This window comes from Centrocercus urophasianus, unplaced genomic scaffold (assembly GCF_019232065.1).
Source record: "Centrocercus urophasianus isolate 14NV4802_14NV808 unplaced genomic scaffold, USGS_Curo_1.0 seq_55, whole genome shotgun sequence".
NCBI classification, from domain to species: Eukaryota; Metazoa; Chordata; class Aves; order Galliformes; family Phasianidae; genus Centrocercus; species Centrocercus urophasianus.
The window spans coordinates 571,330-587,409 of NW_024885144.1; the positions used below are offsets into that span (position 1 = coordinate 571,330).

The 16,080-nt window shown below is 54.1% G+C and overlaps 1 protein-coding gene and 1 long non-coding RNA gene across 3 annotated transcripts; one reads left to right on the forward strand and one right to left on the reverse strand.

Moving 5' to 3' along the window:
- Positions 1-4,240: 4,240 nt before the first annotated feature.
- Positions 4,241-7,665, reverse strand: LOC122169561. Its single transcript, XR_006171579.1, has 2 exons — positions 4,756-7,665; positions 4,241-4,495 (listed from the first exon to the last, which is right to left on the reverse strand). It is a non-coding gene; the product is annotated as an uncharacterized LOC122169561 (long non-coding RNA).
- On the forward strand, positions 6,706-15,043 carry LOC122169560 (ectonucleoside triphosphate diphosphohydrolase 8-like). 2 transcript variants are annotated; one of them, XM_042835813.1, is made up of 11 exons: positions 6,706-7,277; positions 7,707-7,842; positions 8,661-8,778; positions 9,508-9,658; positions 10,448-10,607; positions 11,125-11,358; positions 12,326-12,598; positions 12,963-13,073; positions 13,829-13,966; positions 14,041-14,228; positions 14,729-15,043. In XM_042835813.1, exons 2-10 carry the CDS (start codon positions 7,720-7,722, stop codon positions 14,221-14,223), a joined length of 1,491 nt encoding a protein of 496 aa, XP_042691747.1. In that variant the 5' UTR covers positions 6,706-7,277; positions 7,707-7,719; the 3' UTR covers positions 14,224-14,228; positions 14,729-15,043. The 2 variants fall into 2 exon arrangements, with proteins under 2 accessions (XP_042691747.1, XP_042691748.1); XM_042835814.1 differs by lacking the exon at positions 12,326-12,598.
- Positions 15,044-16,080: the final 1,037 nt, after the last annotated feature.

Sequence of the window (16,080 nt, forward strand, 5' to 3'; positions counted from 1 at the left end):
TAGGAAGCGTGGCAAACAAGTAAACAGGCACAACAAGGCAAACAGGTAAACAAGTGTTGGCCAAGAGCATAAATCTAAGTAATTAATCTTAATAATCTAGTATTTCAGTGAAACGCTGAAGCTCCCATTGATTCTTTTGCTTTTTAGCTGCAATCGCTGGAGATAACAGATAACTCAGATAATAGGTTGATAATATGTACTGAATATACGTCAAGTTTAGACAAAGGCTAGTAAGTATACTGGAGGTGTGAAAAGCCATTTGCTGCTCCCACAGTGCTCTCATTCACGATGAAGGATGATGTTCTTTGTGTCTTCTGAGTTAATGTGACACCAAGCCAGATGTGAGAGCCACCTTGTGGCGTTACTGCTGCCAACGTCCCCATATGTGTGATGAGGATTCAGGTCCTGGGCCATGTTGGTGGTACAAACCCTCCTGGGCTGCCTGGGGCTGCTGAGGACGTGCAGACGTGGCGGCATCCACACGCAGCGATGAGGACGGATGGCACCAACCAAACACATGGCTGGGCTACAGACAGGTGTCTGCATCTGCAGTGTAATGAGCAGTTAAAGGGCATGGGGGAGCTGTGCCTGCCTGCGGTCACCAGTACCCACGCAGTGAGAGAAGGGGTTGCTGCTGAGCTAAGTGCGGTGTTGCAGGGCCAGGTAGAAGAAGGAACTGACTGAATGTGTACAAGGGAGTGATTAGTGTTGGTTTCGACTGCTCCTGGCATATTTCTCTCACTCTGCTGTGCTGCTGGTGAGTGTGCTTGTGGTGAGCGAGCTGTGTGGTCAGACTGAGCAGAGGGAGCTGGGATGCTGGGGAATCACAGAATGGCTTGGGTAGAAGTGACCTTACAGCCCCCCAGCCCCACTCCTGCCGTGGGTTTGTTGTCCCCCACCAGCTCAGGCTGCCCAGGGCCCCATTCACTGCCTGGGCACTTCCAAGAATAGGGCACCCACAGTTTCTCTGGGCAGCAGTGCCAGTGCCACTTCCTATCTGGGAGGGTGGGAAGTGAATCCCACCAAGGAGATGCATACCTGAGGTGCCAGCAAAGTGCTCATGGGCTGACTAGTGGGAGAGGGGATGTGCTGCTTCTCCATCCCAGCCACATCTTCTGGACCCTGGGCTCCCCTTCTCTCCTTTGCCTGTAGCCAAAGGAGAGGCCCCCAGGCTGCTGCTGAGCCCTTGCCCTTCTGGCTCTCACCAAGCTCAGTTCAGGCTGTCCAACAGGTCTGGCCATTGCTAGCAAGGCATCAGTGGGCAGATAGAGAGGAGCACCGTGGTGGCTTAAACCTTTTCTTCCCCAGCAGCCAGGTGAGACTGAGTGGTTCCAGGCAGGGGTTGGCATTTGGGGCATGGTCAAAGGCAACTACTGCCTGTTGGGACATTGGCAGTGCCCTGTGAGTACAGGGCAGACCTCTCCCAGCCCTGGGAGATGCTCTGATGGCAATGAGACAGATGGCTGCTGCTTTTCTCCCTAGTGAGCTGCTTTTCTCCCTTGTGCACAAGGAGGGAATTTCCACTGGTGATGAAGGTTGTCCCTGCATGCTGGTGCTTGCTCATCCGGGCTGTCACAGAGAGGCAGTGGCAGAACCAGTGTCAGTCGAGCAGGATCCCTCAGCTGGCACCTCAGGCTGGGCCGTGTGCTGTGACCTGCTTCTGGACTGGGTGTCCCCAGTGACTCTAAGTGGCTTGTGCTAGCCTTGGATCACTGCAAGTAGAGGACAGGAGCGCCCATTTAGCTTTGTCCTTTTGAACCTTTAGGTGGCGCCGGCACTCGGATGTGGGGAGCTGGCTCCTCTGCTTCTGCATCTCCTTTGAAGTGGTTTTCCAGGGCTTGGTGCCAGCCAGGTGAGGCCATGCTGTTCCCAAGCTTACCTTGAGTCAGTCCACTTGGAGCCAACTGTTGCTCACTTGCGTCACGTTATGGTGCCCCAAGGTCACAGCACCTGGGAAGAAGCAGGAGCTGTTTCTTGTCCTCTCCCTGCTTGCACGACAAGTTCATCCCCACTCTTGGAGTCCCCATGCTGCGGTTGCACCCACAAAGCCACAAGTCATGGTCCACAGGCACTGTGTCACCTCACTGACTTCTTCACATGGGGCTGGGGTGAGGACTGGGGGTGGTGTGGTGAGGGTGGGACAGGGCTGGCATGGGTGGTGGCACTGCCAGGGTCTGCTGAAGTGTGAAGGACACAGAGGGGGAAGGACATGGTGGGACATGGGGATGGAGAAGAGTGGGAAGCAGGAGGAATCTCTGAGTCAGGAGAGGACGCTCACTGAGTCCTTTGGGGATGGATGGATGCCTTTGGGCTGCTGGCGCTCCCCACCCACCCAGCTAATTAACACAGGAAAGGGGCACACCACGAGAAGATCAGAGAGATGATGGTATCCCACAGCCTCGCTGTGACATGGGGCAGCTCCTGGCACTGAGCAGTTGTGGGGCTTGCTCAGCCCCATCAGACCCAACCTGACTATGTCACCAGGCTGTGGGGTGTGACACGGGATGATGCCACATCCACCTGCATGCGGCTCATCCTGCATTTCGTGCACCCCCAGCTCTGTTCTCCAAGGCCAGGCAAGCTCTCAGGTGCGTTTGGGGACACAGGGGTGGCATGGAAATGTGGGTGCTGCCCTCAGGGAGGGCATGAGGACTGCATACACGGTGGGGAGGTTGTGGTGTTCTGGCACCTGGAGCAGCCAGGCTGCTTCCTGGGAATCGCTTCATGCTCAGGAACACAAGTCCTGCAGCAAAACTTCTCACTGAACCAATGTGGTTGGGGTGATATGAGCTGTGAATGCTCCTGGGAGCATCCCCCCGTGCTGGGGTTGAGCCTGTGGCAGGGACGGCCCCACAACTGGCTGTCACCCCTCTCTGTGTCCCAGCACTCCCTCTGCAACAGGAGCAGCCCTTGGATAGATAGCTTTGTGTGGGGGTGACCATGCTGGAGGGAGACCAGTCTGGTTTTGCCCTGTCTGTATCATTCCTTCAGAGCATAGCCCAGGCCAGGACACCCTGACCAGGCTTCATATATGGGAGGAACAAGTGTCCAGTATGACCTGAGATACCACAGGGACATGAAGGATCCCAAAGCAGACAGCTGTGATGACTTGGTCCCAGCAGCATCCAACTGTATTTTGATATGGGAACACCTGAGAGCCTTCTCAACATGGCTGTGGCTTTCACATGGCAGTGTGCTGGGAGTCAGGAGCTGGGAGCTGCGCCTCTGGAAGGATGCTTGGGCTGTGGTTTGGACAGCATCCTGCTTTGCCCCAAGTTGGTGGAAGCAGATGTGCCATGTGAGCAAGCACACATGGGCTGTCTGAGGAAAATGATGTGGGAGATGTAGAGAACCTGGACCAGGTGGCACCACTGGTGCTATTGCCATGGTGGGAGCCCCAGGCCCTGGATATGGGCTGTGTTTTCCAGAGCCATTCTGTCATGTGTAGATGTCTGGAGCTGCCCTCAAGTAAACCCAAGTCTTGCAAGCCCTAACTGGGAGCAGCCACTGACTGCTGGGTTTGCTGAGGGAAAGGTAAGAAAAGGCCAAATTTTAGTTGGACTTTGAGGCTGGGCACAATCATCTCAAATATCTCCACTTCATCTCCAGTAAGCACACTTCTGACATCTGCCTCCCAGCTGGGCTGCAGCTGTGGTGCCAAGCCATGCGGCACATTGCGGTGTGCACTGCCACCCGGGGCTCGTGGCTGGGCTGCCTCATCTCTTCAAACCCTAGAGACTGAGGTTTGTGAGTGGGGCAGAGCCTTTACTGACTCATCTCCATCAGCTGCTCTCTGTGCTTGAAACTCACCAGCTTTTTGCAATGTTCAGTGCAGAGGATTAGTAACCCTGGCAGCAAGCCTGGATGATTTCTTTCTTTCAGCCATTCATTTCCACACGTGCAAGGGAAATACAGCTTAAGTAAGAACCATCCGTTGCTCAAAAAGAAGCCCTTCACTGGTGTGCTTCCCCCTCTCACTGCCCCTGCCAGACTCGCTGCGCATCCCAGATGCTGTCTGTAGGGCAGACCCATCCAGTCCTTGGATGCTTATCACCAGCATAGAGGGCAATGTCACTCCTTGGTGCTCCCCACCTCCACAGCACCCACACCCCTTTCATCCCACTCACTGTGCCGGCCTCTTTGCTGCAAAGTGGTGGGGGACTGTGGGCAAGACACGCGTGGAAGGAAACCAGGGATGTGGACACTCTTTCAGAGGGCTACGGAGAGTGAGACACCAAGATCAGAAAGGAGCTCACTGGTTTACTGTGTGTGCAGGAGGTAGAGACAACACATGGGTGTCAGGAGTGGGAATTCTATGATGTGCTGATGGGCTTCCCAGCTCATCCTGTATTCCCATAATTAAGCTTTGTTTTGTGTTCAATAAGCTCCTGTGCAGAGGATGTGTCATACCTCTGTGTAGATGACAGCAAATTGCAGCCCTGGTGGCTCAGCTCCAAACTGCTGGGAGCACTGGCACAAAGTGATCAGAGAACACCTAGAAAATGAAGAAATAAGCAGTGCTTCATCTCAGTTTGTCAAGAAACCATGTGAACATAAGCTGGCATCCTTTTCTTATGGGTGACAGTCCCTTTAGAGATAAGAGAGTCCTGCAGCCTCATTTTTGTTGGATTTTGCAACTGCATTTTGTATCAGAGAAGTGGTCCCAAGAAGCCTGCACGATGGTCTTCAGTAGTTTGTGTGAGAATAAGCTTGGCTGCCAGGAGTTGGAGCACACAGCCTTACAGCAGTACTTACAGGCACCTCCCAGAGCACAGGGGCTTCCTGATCTCCTGCAGCCTCCAGCCTTGCAGAGGGAAACCTCCACCACGTCACTGTTCCACCTTCTACCTCTTCCCTATGGCCCTCCTGATTGCACAGAGCAGCTCTGCAAGGAGATCTCGATGTTATGATGCTCTTGTTCGGCTTTGGCTAATTCAGGGCTTGGGTTGTGGAAAAAGTAGTGGCCAGTGGGAGGGAAGCCCAGAGAACAGGACTTCGGTTGTGAGCCGGTCTGTGGGCTATGTGTGGGGCTGTGCAGTCAGAGCCATCAGGGCACGTGTGGAAAGAGCACAGGGAGGAAAGGTCTGACGTGCTGTTTACCCTCCAAGAACTGTAGGAGTATGGGGGCGCACATCCCTTGGGCAGTTCTGAATGTCTCCAGCTCCAGCAGTCCTGCTGGAATAAGGGCACCAGGCACTGGCACTGCCTGCACACACGTAGCAGCTGTGGGCAGGTGCTGGGCTGCACAGAGCCTCCTGCTGATCCGTGACTTCCTTCTGGGTCTCAGAGTCACGTGAAGGCCTGGGGACAAAGACATGGCCCTCAAGAGCAGATCAAATAGGTGTGTGCATGTACTCTGGCCGTGCCTCCTGCTAAAAGCAGATTTGTCAGTCTACAGTTGGAAGAATGGGGCTGTTGGGTCACTTTTGAAGTTACGAGCAAACACCACTTTCCACTCCATCACAGCACATCCCTGATGGCAAACAGGGCCGGGGCTCACCAGAATCAGGACTCAGCACCCACGGCTAAGTGTGCAGCCCCTGCCCATGCTTTTATAGACCACTCCCTCAAGTGGCATCACTCTCTGGCATGGAGTCAGGGCTGCTATCGCCTCCCAGAGCCCAGCTGGGACAGTGACACCCATGAGAAAGTGCACATGGGCAGACGTTGGGGGAACCAGCCTTGTGCCTCCTGAGAAGAGATGGGGCTGGTGCTCAACCTAGAGTTAATTATCTGATTTGATTATCCAGGGTGGAAGCAAGCCTACTAAGAAAGGAGGCACTAAGAAAGGAAGCAAAACTGCACGCTAAGGACATGATGCAGGTTTGGGAAGGGATCTACTGCACGTGGCCTCCAGTTCACCCCTGCACCCCACTCTCTCCTGTTCCAGATGTATCTGCGAGGAGAGTTGTGTCAACAAGATCACTAAGCCCTTCCCTGTGACTTGCCTCAAGATTTTCTATCTGAGCTGTTTACAGACAGCGTTCCCACTCCCAGCAAAGCCTCTGCCCTGCCCTGTACCTTCCCAGAGCCATGTGCCCACTGCAGCCCTGCCCCAGCCCTGCCAGCCCCCGGCACCAGGCAGGCTGTTTGCTCAGGGACAGTGCAGGGGAACTGGTTCTCCTGCCTTCACTCCTCCACAGTTCCTCGCAAGACTCATCCATATTTCCTCCTAGGGGAAAGGTGGATGTGTGAGGGATCTCGGCTGGTCATTGCCCCCGATCCAGCCTGGAGATGGGGCCCCGCTTCTCAGAAAGCCCCGTCCTGGCTGCTGCACAGACAGCAGGAAATCTTCAGACCCAGGGAGGGAGAGGACACTCATCCATTCTCATCCAGTGAAGCAACCAACTTGGGTCCGAAGGTTGTGTGATGGGTGGAGGTGGGAGTGGAGTGGTGCCACAGTCTGGGCTCCAGGTCTCCCTCAGCAGCACGTGGCAATGTGAGGGACACCATGGTGACAGGCTGGGCAGTCTGTGCTGCAGACAGAGAGTTCAGGGGTGGCTGAGCCCCTGATTTCACAGGGGGTTAAGCTGGAGCACACAGCCATAGGGCAGAGTGCTCCAGGAAGGTCAGACAGTGCAACAAGAGCTCCTCCCTGCCAGCATCTCTGTGTTTGACTCAGCTGAGATAAGGCAGCCAGAAAGTACATCTTTCCACCGCAACCAGCCCCATGACAGCTGGGTCATATGCAGGGAATGGCTGGCTGCCCCAGCTGGGCCATGCTGATGTCCTACTCTGCACCCCCCGGCAAAGATTAGGGAACAATGCTGAGACCCCCATCAGGACCACCCTCCTGTTCCATCACAGTAAAACCTCCGGTCGAGTTGCCTCCGCTCTGTGTGATCCAGGGCAGACTGGAAACATCTCTCTCACCTCTTTGCCCTGCTGAAGCTCAAAATGGAAGTGTTAGGACTGGTGAGAGGGAAGAGAGAACAGAAGTGTATGCATGAGAGGAGAGCGGAGGAGTAAGAGTTAACCATGATCAAAGCCAAGGTGTGACCCAGCTGCTGCAGGACTCTCATGCATGATTCCATTCAAATGAGGAGGAGGAACCTACTGGGCAAGGGTAAGGTGTCAGAAAAATGCAGGAGCCGAGTCATAAATACACGTTAATCAATCAAGAGTTTTCTCTAACTTTCTGATGAAGTTTGAGGTAAAATAATGGGGAGACGACCTTCAAGCAGTGTCCACTTCCAAAGGACATAAACAGAGCCCCAGCTGGGCAGCGGAGGAGCCCTGAGCCGTGGTGAGGACACACAGCAGCTCCGGAGCCACAGGTGAGCTGAACACACAGATTGTGCAATGGCATCACTGCCCTTTTCTGCAATACCTCTCAGTGAGTTTTGTTGTGATTTCCCATGTCCCCCTCTGTTTGGCACAGTGTTTTTGTGCTTCTGCCACACCTGATCCCTTCCCATAGCCATGAGCTGAGCAGGAGGGGCTGTGGGGAATAGAGGATCACTTGTCCCTACCACGGTTGTGCCAGGCTGCTGGGGACCTGTCCCTCTATCCACAGCCCCACACTTTTATCCTGATACTGCTGCTCTCAGGAAAAATTTCATTATCCACTGAGGACCTTTGTGCCTGTGATAGCATCAGTCTGGGGAGAGTTTTGAGGATGCTCTCTTTGCAGTTCCTGTTGACCAGCGCTTCTCCCAGCCAGCCGTGCCCACCCACCCCCCTTGTACCTCTGTTTGGGTTTGCAGGTGCCTTCCTGTGATGTTCATTAACAAGAAGCTCTTCACCACTGCCCTCCTCGGGCTGCTGGTCACACTGTCCATCATCGCCCTCATCCTCAGCCTGGTGAGGGTTGAAGATGTCACTCTGCCACCCACAGTCCAGGTGAGCCAAAAAAGGGTCCCAGAGCAGCACCGGGCAGGTGAGAACCAATGGCTTGTCTTTGGGGTTGGGGCCGACGGAGTTGCTGGGACCTGCAATGTTGCAGGTGGGTGTTTCACTTCCATTCCTGGTTAATACAGCCTGAGCAGCAGAGAAAAGCCTTTTCTGAAACCCACTGCACACTCACATGTAGGTAGGGCAGAGTTCTGCCCGCTCCCTCTGCGCTGCAGCACGACGCACCTCCACGTGGCCTTTGTCCCTGCAGCTCCCCGGGCTCCATCCCGGCTGCTCTCACAGCAGCACTACACTGCAGCTCCTCCTGTGCAGCCTGGCACCCCACCTGGTTGCCAGGTGCAGCGGGGGCTGGGTTCCCATATTGAGTGGAGGTGGAGGGTTGTAGGGGGCTGGTGGTGCAGCTGGCTGCTCACGAGCTGCGTGGGGCTCTGCCAGGCTGGGGAGCAGGGAGTGCTGAGATGGGGAGCTGCTGGCCCAGGGGTGGGGCTGGTGCAGACACGAGAGGTATTCAACCAATAAAGAAAATAAGAAAGCATGAGGAAACCACCAAGCAAATGCTTGAGTGAGCTGGCATTATTGAACGGCCCTGAGCAGAAGGAGCTAAAAGTCTCTCAGCTGCTGTGATAAGTGCCTGTGCTGAGGCTGTGTGTAGATAGGATGTATCCTATTACCGCTGCGCTCTGCCCGGTGCACACAGCCCTACCTCACAGAGCTGCTTTTGAGGCACGCCCTGGGCTGATGAACCTGGCAAGGCCGTGGCCAGGCTGCTCCTCCCGCCAGCGTGATGTCTTGGTTGTTCCTTCCAGTACGGGATGGTGTTTGATGCAGGCTCATCCCACACCTCTCTGTTTGTCTACGAGTGGGACTCGGACAAGCAGAACAACACCGGTGTGGTCAGCCAGACCTTTTCCTGTGACGTCCAGGGTCAGTATTGCCTGGGCAAGGGCTTGCGTGGTGGGTGGGTTGACCTGGCCTCCCTCTCCTTGGCCTGCCCATGCTGCACAAGACCAAACATTTAGTGGGACTGAAGTGTCTTGGCTTCCTCTGAATTTCATCCTCCACTTTGTACTGCACAAGTTGTTCTGAGGGGGAAGGTCTCATCCTGAAACAGTGCATCTAGGGGGTTGTGGTGGGGACCCTCAGATAGCTCTTGCCCTTTCTGGCTGATGCTTTGGTTCACTCACTCCTGTTTGGAGGTGGCAGGTCCCATTGCTTCTGCTTTCAACTTCTTGGGCTCTGCTTTGCCTCTGTGCTCTCTGTGCTCCTGTTCTGGCATCTAAAGAGGATGCAAGCATGGGCAAAGCCTCACCATCATGGTATGGCACTGACACTGCACAAGGGACTTCTTAATGGGGAGGAAAGGGATTAGGAAGAATAGCCTGCCTCGTGATGGGTGGGTGCAGAGAGCCCAAACCTGTCTAATAGCGGTGATGAAACGTGGATGAGAGTTACACACCTGCACAGGGCTCGGCTAGGACTGTAGGTACAGTGGGCCAGCCTGCAGAGGGGGAGATCTGTGAGCCAGGTCCTGCAGGACAGGGGGACCCTGATAAAGAGCCCATTCTTGCTAAGAGGTGACAGATCTCACTGCCCCGTGTCTTCCCATCCTTTGTCTGTTCCTCATTAGCCTGTCCCAGCCTGATTCTCTTCCAGGGCCAGGCATAACAAGCTATGCCAACGATCCCTCAAAAGCTGGTGATTCCCTAAGAGAGTGCCTGGAAGAAGCCCTGAAAGTTGTTCCTGCTGCAAAGCAGAGGGATGTCTCAGTTTACTTTGGAGCAACAGCAGGCATGAGACTACTGAGGTACAGCTGTGGGGTGTGGGGCTGGCAGGGCGCTGCATCCTGGCTGGGCTGCCAAGTGCTCTCAGTTCTCCTGCTGCCCTGAGCCAACCCTAGGCAGGAGACAAAGCTGGCTCCAGGGTGGCTGAGCTGCTCTGGGGTCAGGGAGGCTGCCTGGGACCCTACAGCCCAGAAGGGTCCTGTGTCTGCCAAGATGTGATGGTGGGAGGGCAGGGCAGAGGCAGGAGGCAAAGAGGTGCTGCAGGACCTGGCCTTTCCCCATCTAGTATTAATTCTCTTCAAATGTCAGCTTTCATTTCATGGCTCTTGGTTTTATGGTTACACATTTCTAACATTATTTCAGTGCCTTGTTAATGTGATCCCTTCTCTGTGGAGGAGCTGGGTCATACCCTGGGGGTTACTTGCTTCAGAGACTGAGCACAGCCCACAGACCCACACTCTGCCCCACTCAGAGGTCTGAAGACATTCTGGCCCTGTCCTGGCAGAACCTCCTGAGCTCAGCAGCCAGTCATATGTGAGTGGTCACCTGTGACCCTCAGCACATTTGAGGATGACACCAAGCTGAGTGGTGCAGTCACATTCCGGAGAGAAGGGCTGCCACTGAGAGGAAGCTGGTCAGGATGCAGAAAAGATGGCGAGGGACTCTGTCATAAAGTGTAGTGATGGCTTTAAATAGGTCGGTTTAAGTTAGATATAAGGCACAAATTCTTCAGTATGAGGGCTGTGAGGCACTGGAGGATGCCCAGAGAAACTGTGATGTCTCATCCTGGGTCCCATCCTTTGAATCCTTAGGGAACAGAACAGCTCAGCTGCAGACCAAGTCCTGGCCGAAGTTGCTAAAACCATACAAGAGTATCCTGTGGCTTTCTGTGGGGCTCAGATCATTACAGGAGAAGAGGAGGGAGCTTATGGTTGGATCACCATCAACTACCTGCTGGAGTCCTTTACCAAGGTGGGAGGGGAGAAGCACTTGTTTCTTTGCCAGCACAGAAGGAAGGGTCACTAGCAGTGATCTGAGGGAAGCAGCCAGTATTCCTCTGACTTGTTTACAGTGAAAGACGGGAAAAATCAGGAATGGGGGTGTTCCTGCAGAAAAACGGGGGCACATCTTTGCACCACATGGACATGGGAATCCTTTAGGAACCATGCAGCCCAATGAGGACAGTCTGTTTGCTCCTGCTGGCTTTGCCTCACTGCCTAGGGAAAGTCCATGTCCACGTCCACGTGGTGCTGGGAGGCCTCAGTTTGGGTTCCATTTGTCACACTGAAGGAAGCTGGAGCGAAACACCCTGTTCCCTTGCTCCCAGTGGGACAACGGGACCTCATGTACACGAAGAGCCAGCCTAAGATCCTTAATCCACCTAATTTAATAACAACCCTCCATTGACTTACATGGGGTGAAATTTTGCTGAGGGCAAGTAATTCCAGTAGTCCCATACTCCTCTTCCTCTCCTGCTTTGTCTTGACAGTACTCCCCAAAAGCACACATGTGGGTCCATCCAGAGGCAGACGACAGTTTTGGGGCGCTGGATCTTGGAGGAGCATCAACTCAGATCAGCTTTGTCCCCAAAGGTTCATTTATAAACTGGAACGAAACCTCCAGGTTCACGCTGTATGGTTACAACTACAACATCTACACTCACAGCTACACCTGCTATGGGCAGAATGAGATGTGGAAGCGCCTGGCAAAAGAGTTAATTGTGGTGAGAGGAGAACTGGGGTGGGTGCGGGAGAATTAGATTCTATTCTTGTGATACCATGCACCCTCTTGTTAATATAGTAAAAATATGAACAGATAATGCTCATTCAGAGAGGCATCAGGAGAGACTGAGAACTGGCAAAGGCTCCCTGGGTTTGGGTAGGCAGTTGTGGGGAAGAGCATGGCATCAGAAGGGAAGACTTGGGAGAGTTTGTCTGGATTTGTGCATCTGTCTCACAGAAGGGTGCAGAAATGTCAGGATCAGACTCTTCTTGGAGAAGCAAAGTGACATTTCCACAAGCAGGAGCATGGGACCAGGTGCAGGGAAAACTTCCTTCCCAATAAAGGTGGACAAATATTGGATTAGGCCCAGAAATGCTATGTAGTCTCCATCCTAAACTTGATGGGACAAGGCTCTGAGCAACCCAACCTTGTCAGTGATGCTTTAAGGAGGGGATTGGTACAGTCTCTGATAGCTGCTCCCCGATTGCTTTATGTCTGTATGAACATGAGGAAAGAGAACAGATACATTTCTCAGGGCATTTCTGGAAGGTCAGAGGGAAAGAAGGTCTTCATGGAGGAGCAGCCTGAGAGCAGAAGCATTTGCTCTTGCTGCACATCCAGGAAGGTCTCCTGGTGTCCCTGGCTGGGGCTGGAACTGGAGACAGGTAAGAGCTGGGATGGAAAGGGTTCTGTACGTCCCAGAAGACCCTGCTGGGGCTGCAGCATTTGACTGCTTCAGTGGAAAGGAGTAGCACTTGGGACTGGACAAGATGTGGGGAGAACCAGAGCTAAGCTCTGGGTGGAACTGTGGACAGACAAGGTCAGAATTGAAGTGTGAAGGTCATTCCCTGCTGAAGAGGTGGGAGATGCCTGCATACCTATGTCCTGGGAGGAAGCCACCCAGCATACCCAGCAAGAGGTCTGGAGGAAGCTGCAGCCTGCAAATCATTGGATTTTGCTGTTCTCAGGAGTCGCCCTCCAGCACTCTAGTTGAACACCCTTGCTACCCCAAAGACTACAAGGAAATCATCTCGCTGTCTTCCTTCCGCACCAGCCCCTGCACCAACCAGAGTGACCCACACCTGCCTCTTGATGACAGAAACGTGACCCTGGAAGGCAGGAGCAATGCCAGCGGGTGTTTGGCTGCTGTCAAGAAGCTCTTCAACTTCTCGGCATGTGGGCAGAGCCAGGACTGCTCTTTCGATGGCATCTACCAGCCCCCTGTCAGTGGGCAGTTCATTGTAAGGCAAACCCTGTCCTCCTCCCCCCAGCTGTGTGTCCCCCCAGTGCTGCAGTGTCCCACTGAGCCCCGTGCCAATGTCACCTCCCTGCAACAGAGCGGGGCAAGCAGCACCCACACTGCCAGTCTCCCACGGCGCACCAGGGGTTCCAGGCAGCTCCCAAAATGGGACCCTTCCAATAAAACAGATGCTTAGTGAGACCCCCAGCCATCATCTCTTCTGGGACAGGGATACTGATGCTTGGGGTTGGGCAAGGCTGGGACAGTCCCAGTGAAAGCCATTTATGCAAGCAGGCTCTGTTGCTTGGAGGGAGAACAGCATCCCTCATTGTAACTCACTGGTATTTCTACCTCTTGCTTTTCAGGCCTTTTCTGCTTTTTACTACAACTTCAAGTTTCTCAACCTGACTGAGGGACAGTCACTGGCCACCGTCAGGGAGACCATTGAGCATTTCTGTGCAAGAACCTGGGAGGATGTATGTTTCTTGTTATGGGAAGCTATGGGGAAGTTTCAAAAGCAAGTGGGTGGGGGAAGAGGAGCAGTGACTCTGCCAGGTTGCTAAGCTGTGTCCTACGTAGTCATCCCAGAGCTCAAGGAAGGAGCCAGGACAATCCTGCAGCCACCCTCAGGGGCTCATGCAACATGGGGAAAGGGGTTGGTCAAATCATCACAGAAGCTGCGACGGAGGTGAGGATGGAGCCCTGGGAGAGGGTTGTGGCTGACACCGCTTTGAGGAAGAGTCCAAAGGGGCAAATAAGGCCAAGAGATGTGGTAGCACCACCGTGGGACAAAGAGCAGGAGCCCCTCGCACAATAAGGCTGAGATAGGACAATGTGGAGTGAGAGGACCTCCATCCAATGTCTATTTCACGTGGGAATTAGATTTTCCTGAGAGGAGGTGTCCTATGTGGACTGGTCCAAAACACCACAATTTATAGAAACTAGAGCTGGACAAGACCTGCAGGGATCACCGAGCCCAACCCGGCCCCACAAAGTACCACTCAAACCCCAACCCTACCTCTGAGAGCAGTGTCCCAGTGCCCCCTGAGCACCTAGGGCCGTGTCTGCTGCCCTGGGAGCTGTGCCATGCCCTGCATCCAGGTCATTAATCATAGCATTAAAGACAACTGGTCCTAAAATGGAGCCCTGTGGACCCCTACTAGTGTCTGCTTACCAACCTGGAAATTGCCTACAAATAACTTCGTTTCTTCCTCTAACATGCTCCTCCCAGCTGTCTTCTAATTACCCTGAAGAGAATCCTGAGCGACTGCCTAAATACTGCGCCAACGCCAATTACATCCTCACACTCCTCCTTGATGCCTACAAGTTCGACGAGGTCAGCTGGAACAACATCTTCTTCCAGATAAAGGTCAGCAGGGAACTTGGCCAGCAGGTGGGAACGTGCAGCACTGGGCTAACTCAGCATCTCTTCTCCTCGGGCAGGTGGGAAGCACCAGCGTGGGCTGGACACTGGGCTACATGCTGAACCTCACCAACATGATCCCAGCAGAGGCTCCAGTGTGGGTGAAGGGGCACACACCCTCCTTGTGGGCTGCAGCTGTCGCCTTCATCACCCTCGCCTTGGCCTTGGGGCTCGTTGCGCTGCTTGTGCTTTTGTGGACGTAGGAATGGTAACCTCTACCACACTGAAGAACCAAGGGTTGGCTCATAGAACTGTCCCCAGACATGCAGACAGGCATCACAGGAGGTTTCCTGAGGATCCCCTCGAGGGATCAGCCTACACACCACAGCCAGGCCAATCCACCTCCTCACAACATTAATCCTGTAAGAGGTTTGTCCTCCACCCCACTGGCTGGAGCTTGGAGAGCCCACCTGGCTGTGCAGGGCCTGAGTGGCAGACCATCATGGGCGCTGGCAGATGGGTGCGAGGTGCTTCCTCCAGTGCTGGGTCTGACCACGGTCAGCAAGGAAGGTTCCTGCCAGCTGTGCCAGTCTGAGTGCACAGATGGTTCTGTGATGCCCCAGCTGGCTTTCCTTATGAACCTACTGCCTGGGCTCAGCTGTTGGCCTAGGAGTTGAAATGCAAATTGAATATCCACAGCCAGAAAGGTAGTCCATGTCCCTGCAGAGCGCATCTCATCATCTCATCTCAACATCTCTTTTCTTACAGGATAGAGGGATCATTATTCCGCAGTGCCTTCCTGGACACCAGAGTGTACTGTGGATGCCAGGCTGCAAATGCAGATCTTGGCCTGACCTGTGCATAGTGCTGAGCTGGATCTTCCCCACGGCTGTGCCCTTCCCTTTGCCTTTGGTTCTGCTCACTCCTTATCTGCCCCACGCATGATTCACTTCGTCATTTGCTGGGAGCAAGTCTGCCTCCCAGCAGCACGGAACTGACCTTTGCAGTTGTTGCAGAAAGGCAGGCACCCAGCCACTCTTGTTATCCAGAAGTAAACACTGGAAAAGGCAGTGAAGATGGAAATGCTTGTTATTTTGCTCCTGAGCCGATAAGATTTTATTGCTTCCGCCTCAGAGGTAAGGGCTGGTAATGGCAATGGGGACACAGGAGAAAGGGGACAGGACTTCTGCCTCAGCCACTGGAAGAAATATGAGGCTCCTCCTCAGCACTGTTCAGTGCTGGAGATCACAGCACCCACCAAACTTTGGTGGGGAATGAGGACAAGGCCCTTTGCTTCCAAGAGGGGTCTGCCAAACTCCTGTGTGCTGAAAGGAATGGTGAGATGTGTGCCTGGCACAGACATGGGGCACAGCCAACAGGAGATTGACCTTGTGCAGGAAAGCAGGGGGGCTGCTGACATCTATTTTCTACCCTGACTTCAGTGGGGCCTCGACACCATCCTCTAGAATATCCTCATAGAGAAGCTGCTGACATAAGGGCTGGATGGGCAGTGAAATGGATTGATGGGCCAAACCCAGAAACAGTGGCAGTGGCACTAAAGCTGATTGGAACCAGACATCTATCCCAGGGGTCAGCACCCAGCCTAGTTCTTTTTAACATCTCCATTAACGATCTGAATGATGGGGAAGAGTGTTCCCTCAGCAAGTTTGCAGAGGATACAAAACTGTGTAGCGTGGCTGATGCACCGGAGGGTCATGCAGCCTTCCAGAGGGACTGTGACAGTGGGAGCAACCCCAAGGATGACAGCAGCCTCATGGAGCTCAACATGGAGCAGAACCAAGTCCTGTCCCTGGGGAGGAACAGCCCCAGCATCAGGACATGCTGGGATCACACAGCAGAAAGCAGCCCAGCTACTGTCCCTCTGCCCAGCACCGGCAGTGGGCTGTGTGGGCCCCTGCCCTGCAGTGAGGCAGGGTTATCAGGGTTATCTCTGCCCCATGTGGTTGTCTCCCATAGGCAGTAACCAGCCCTGCAATGATACAGTTGCTGCCAAACACATCTTCTCTCTTTCCTGCACTTTGGGACCCCCCATCTCTAGCCGCCCCATGTCGCTGGTGTCCCCATGTCACCAACGCCAAGCCCTGCCCCACACAGCCATG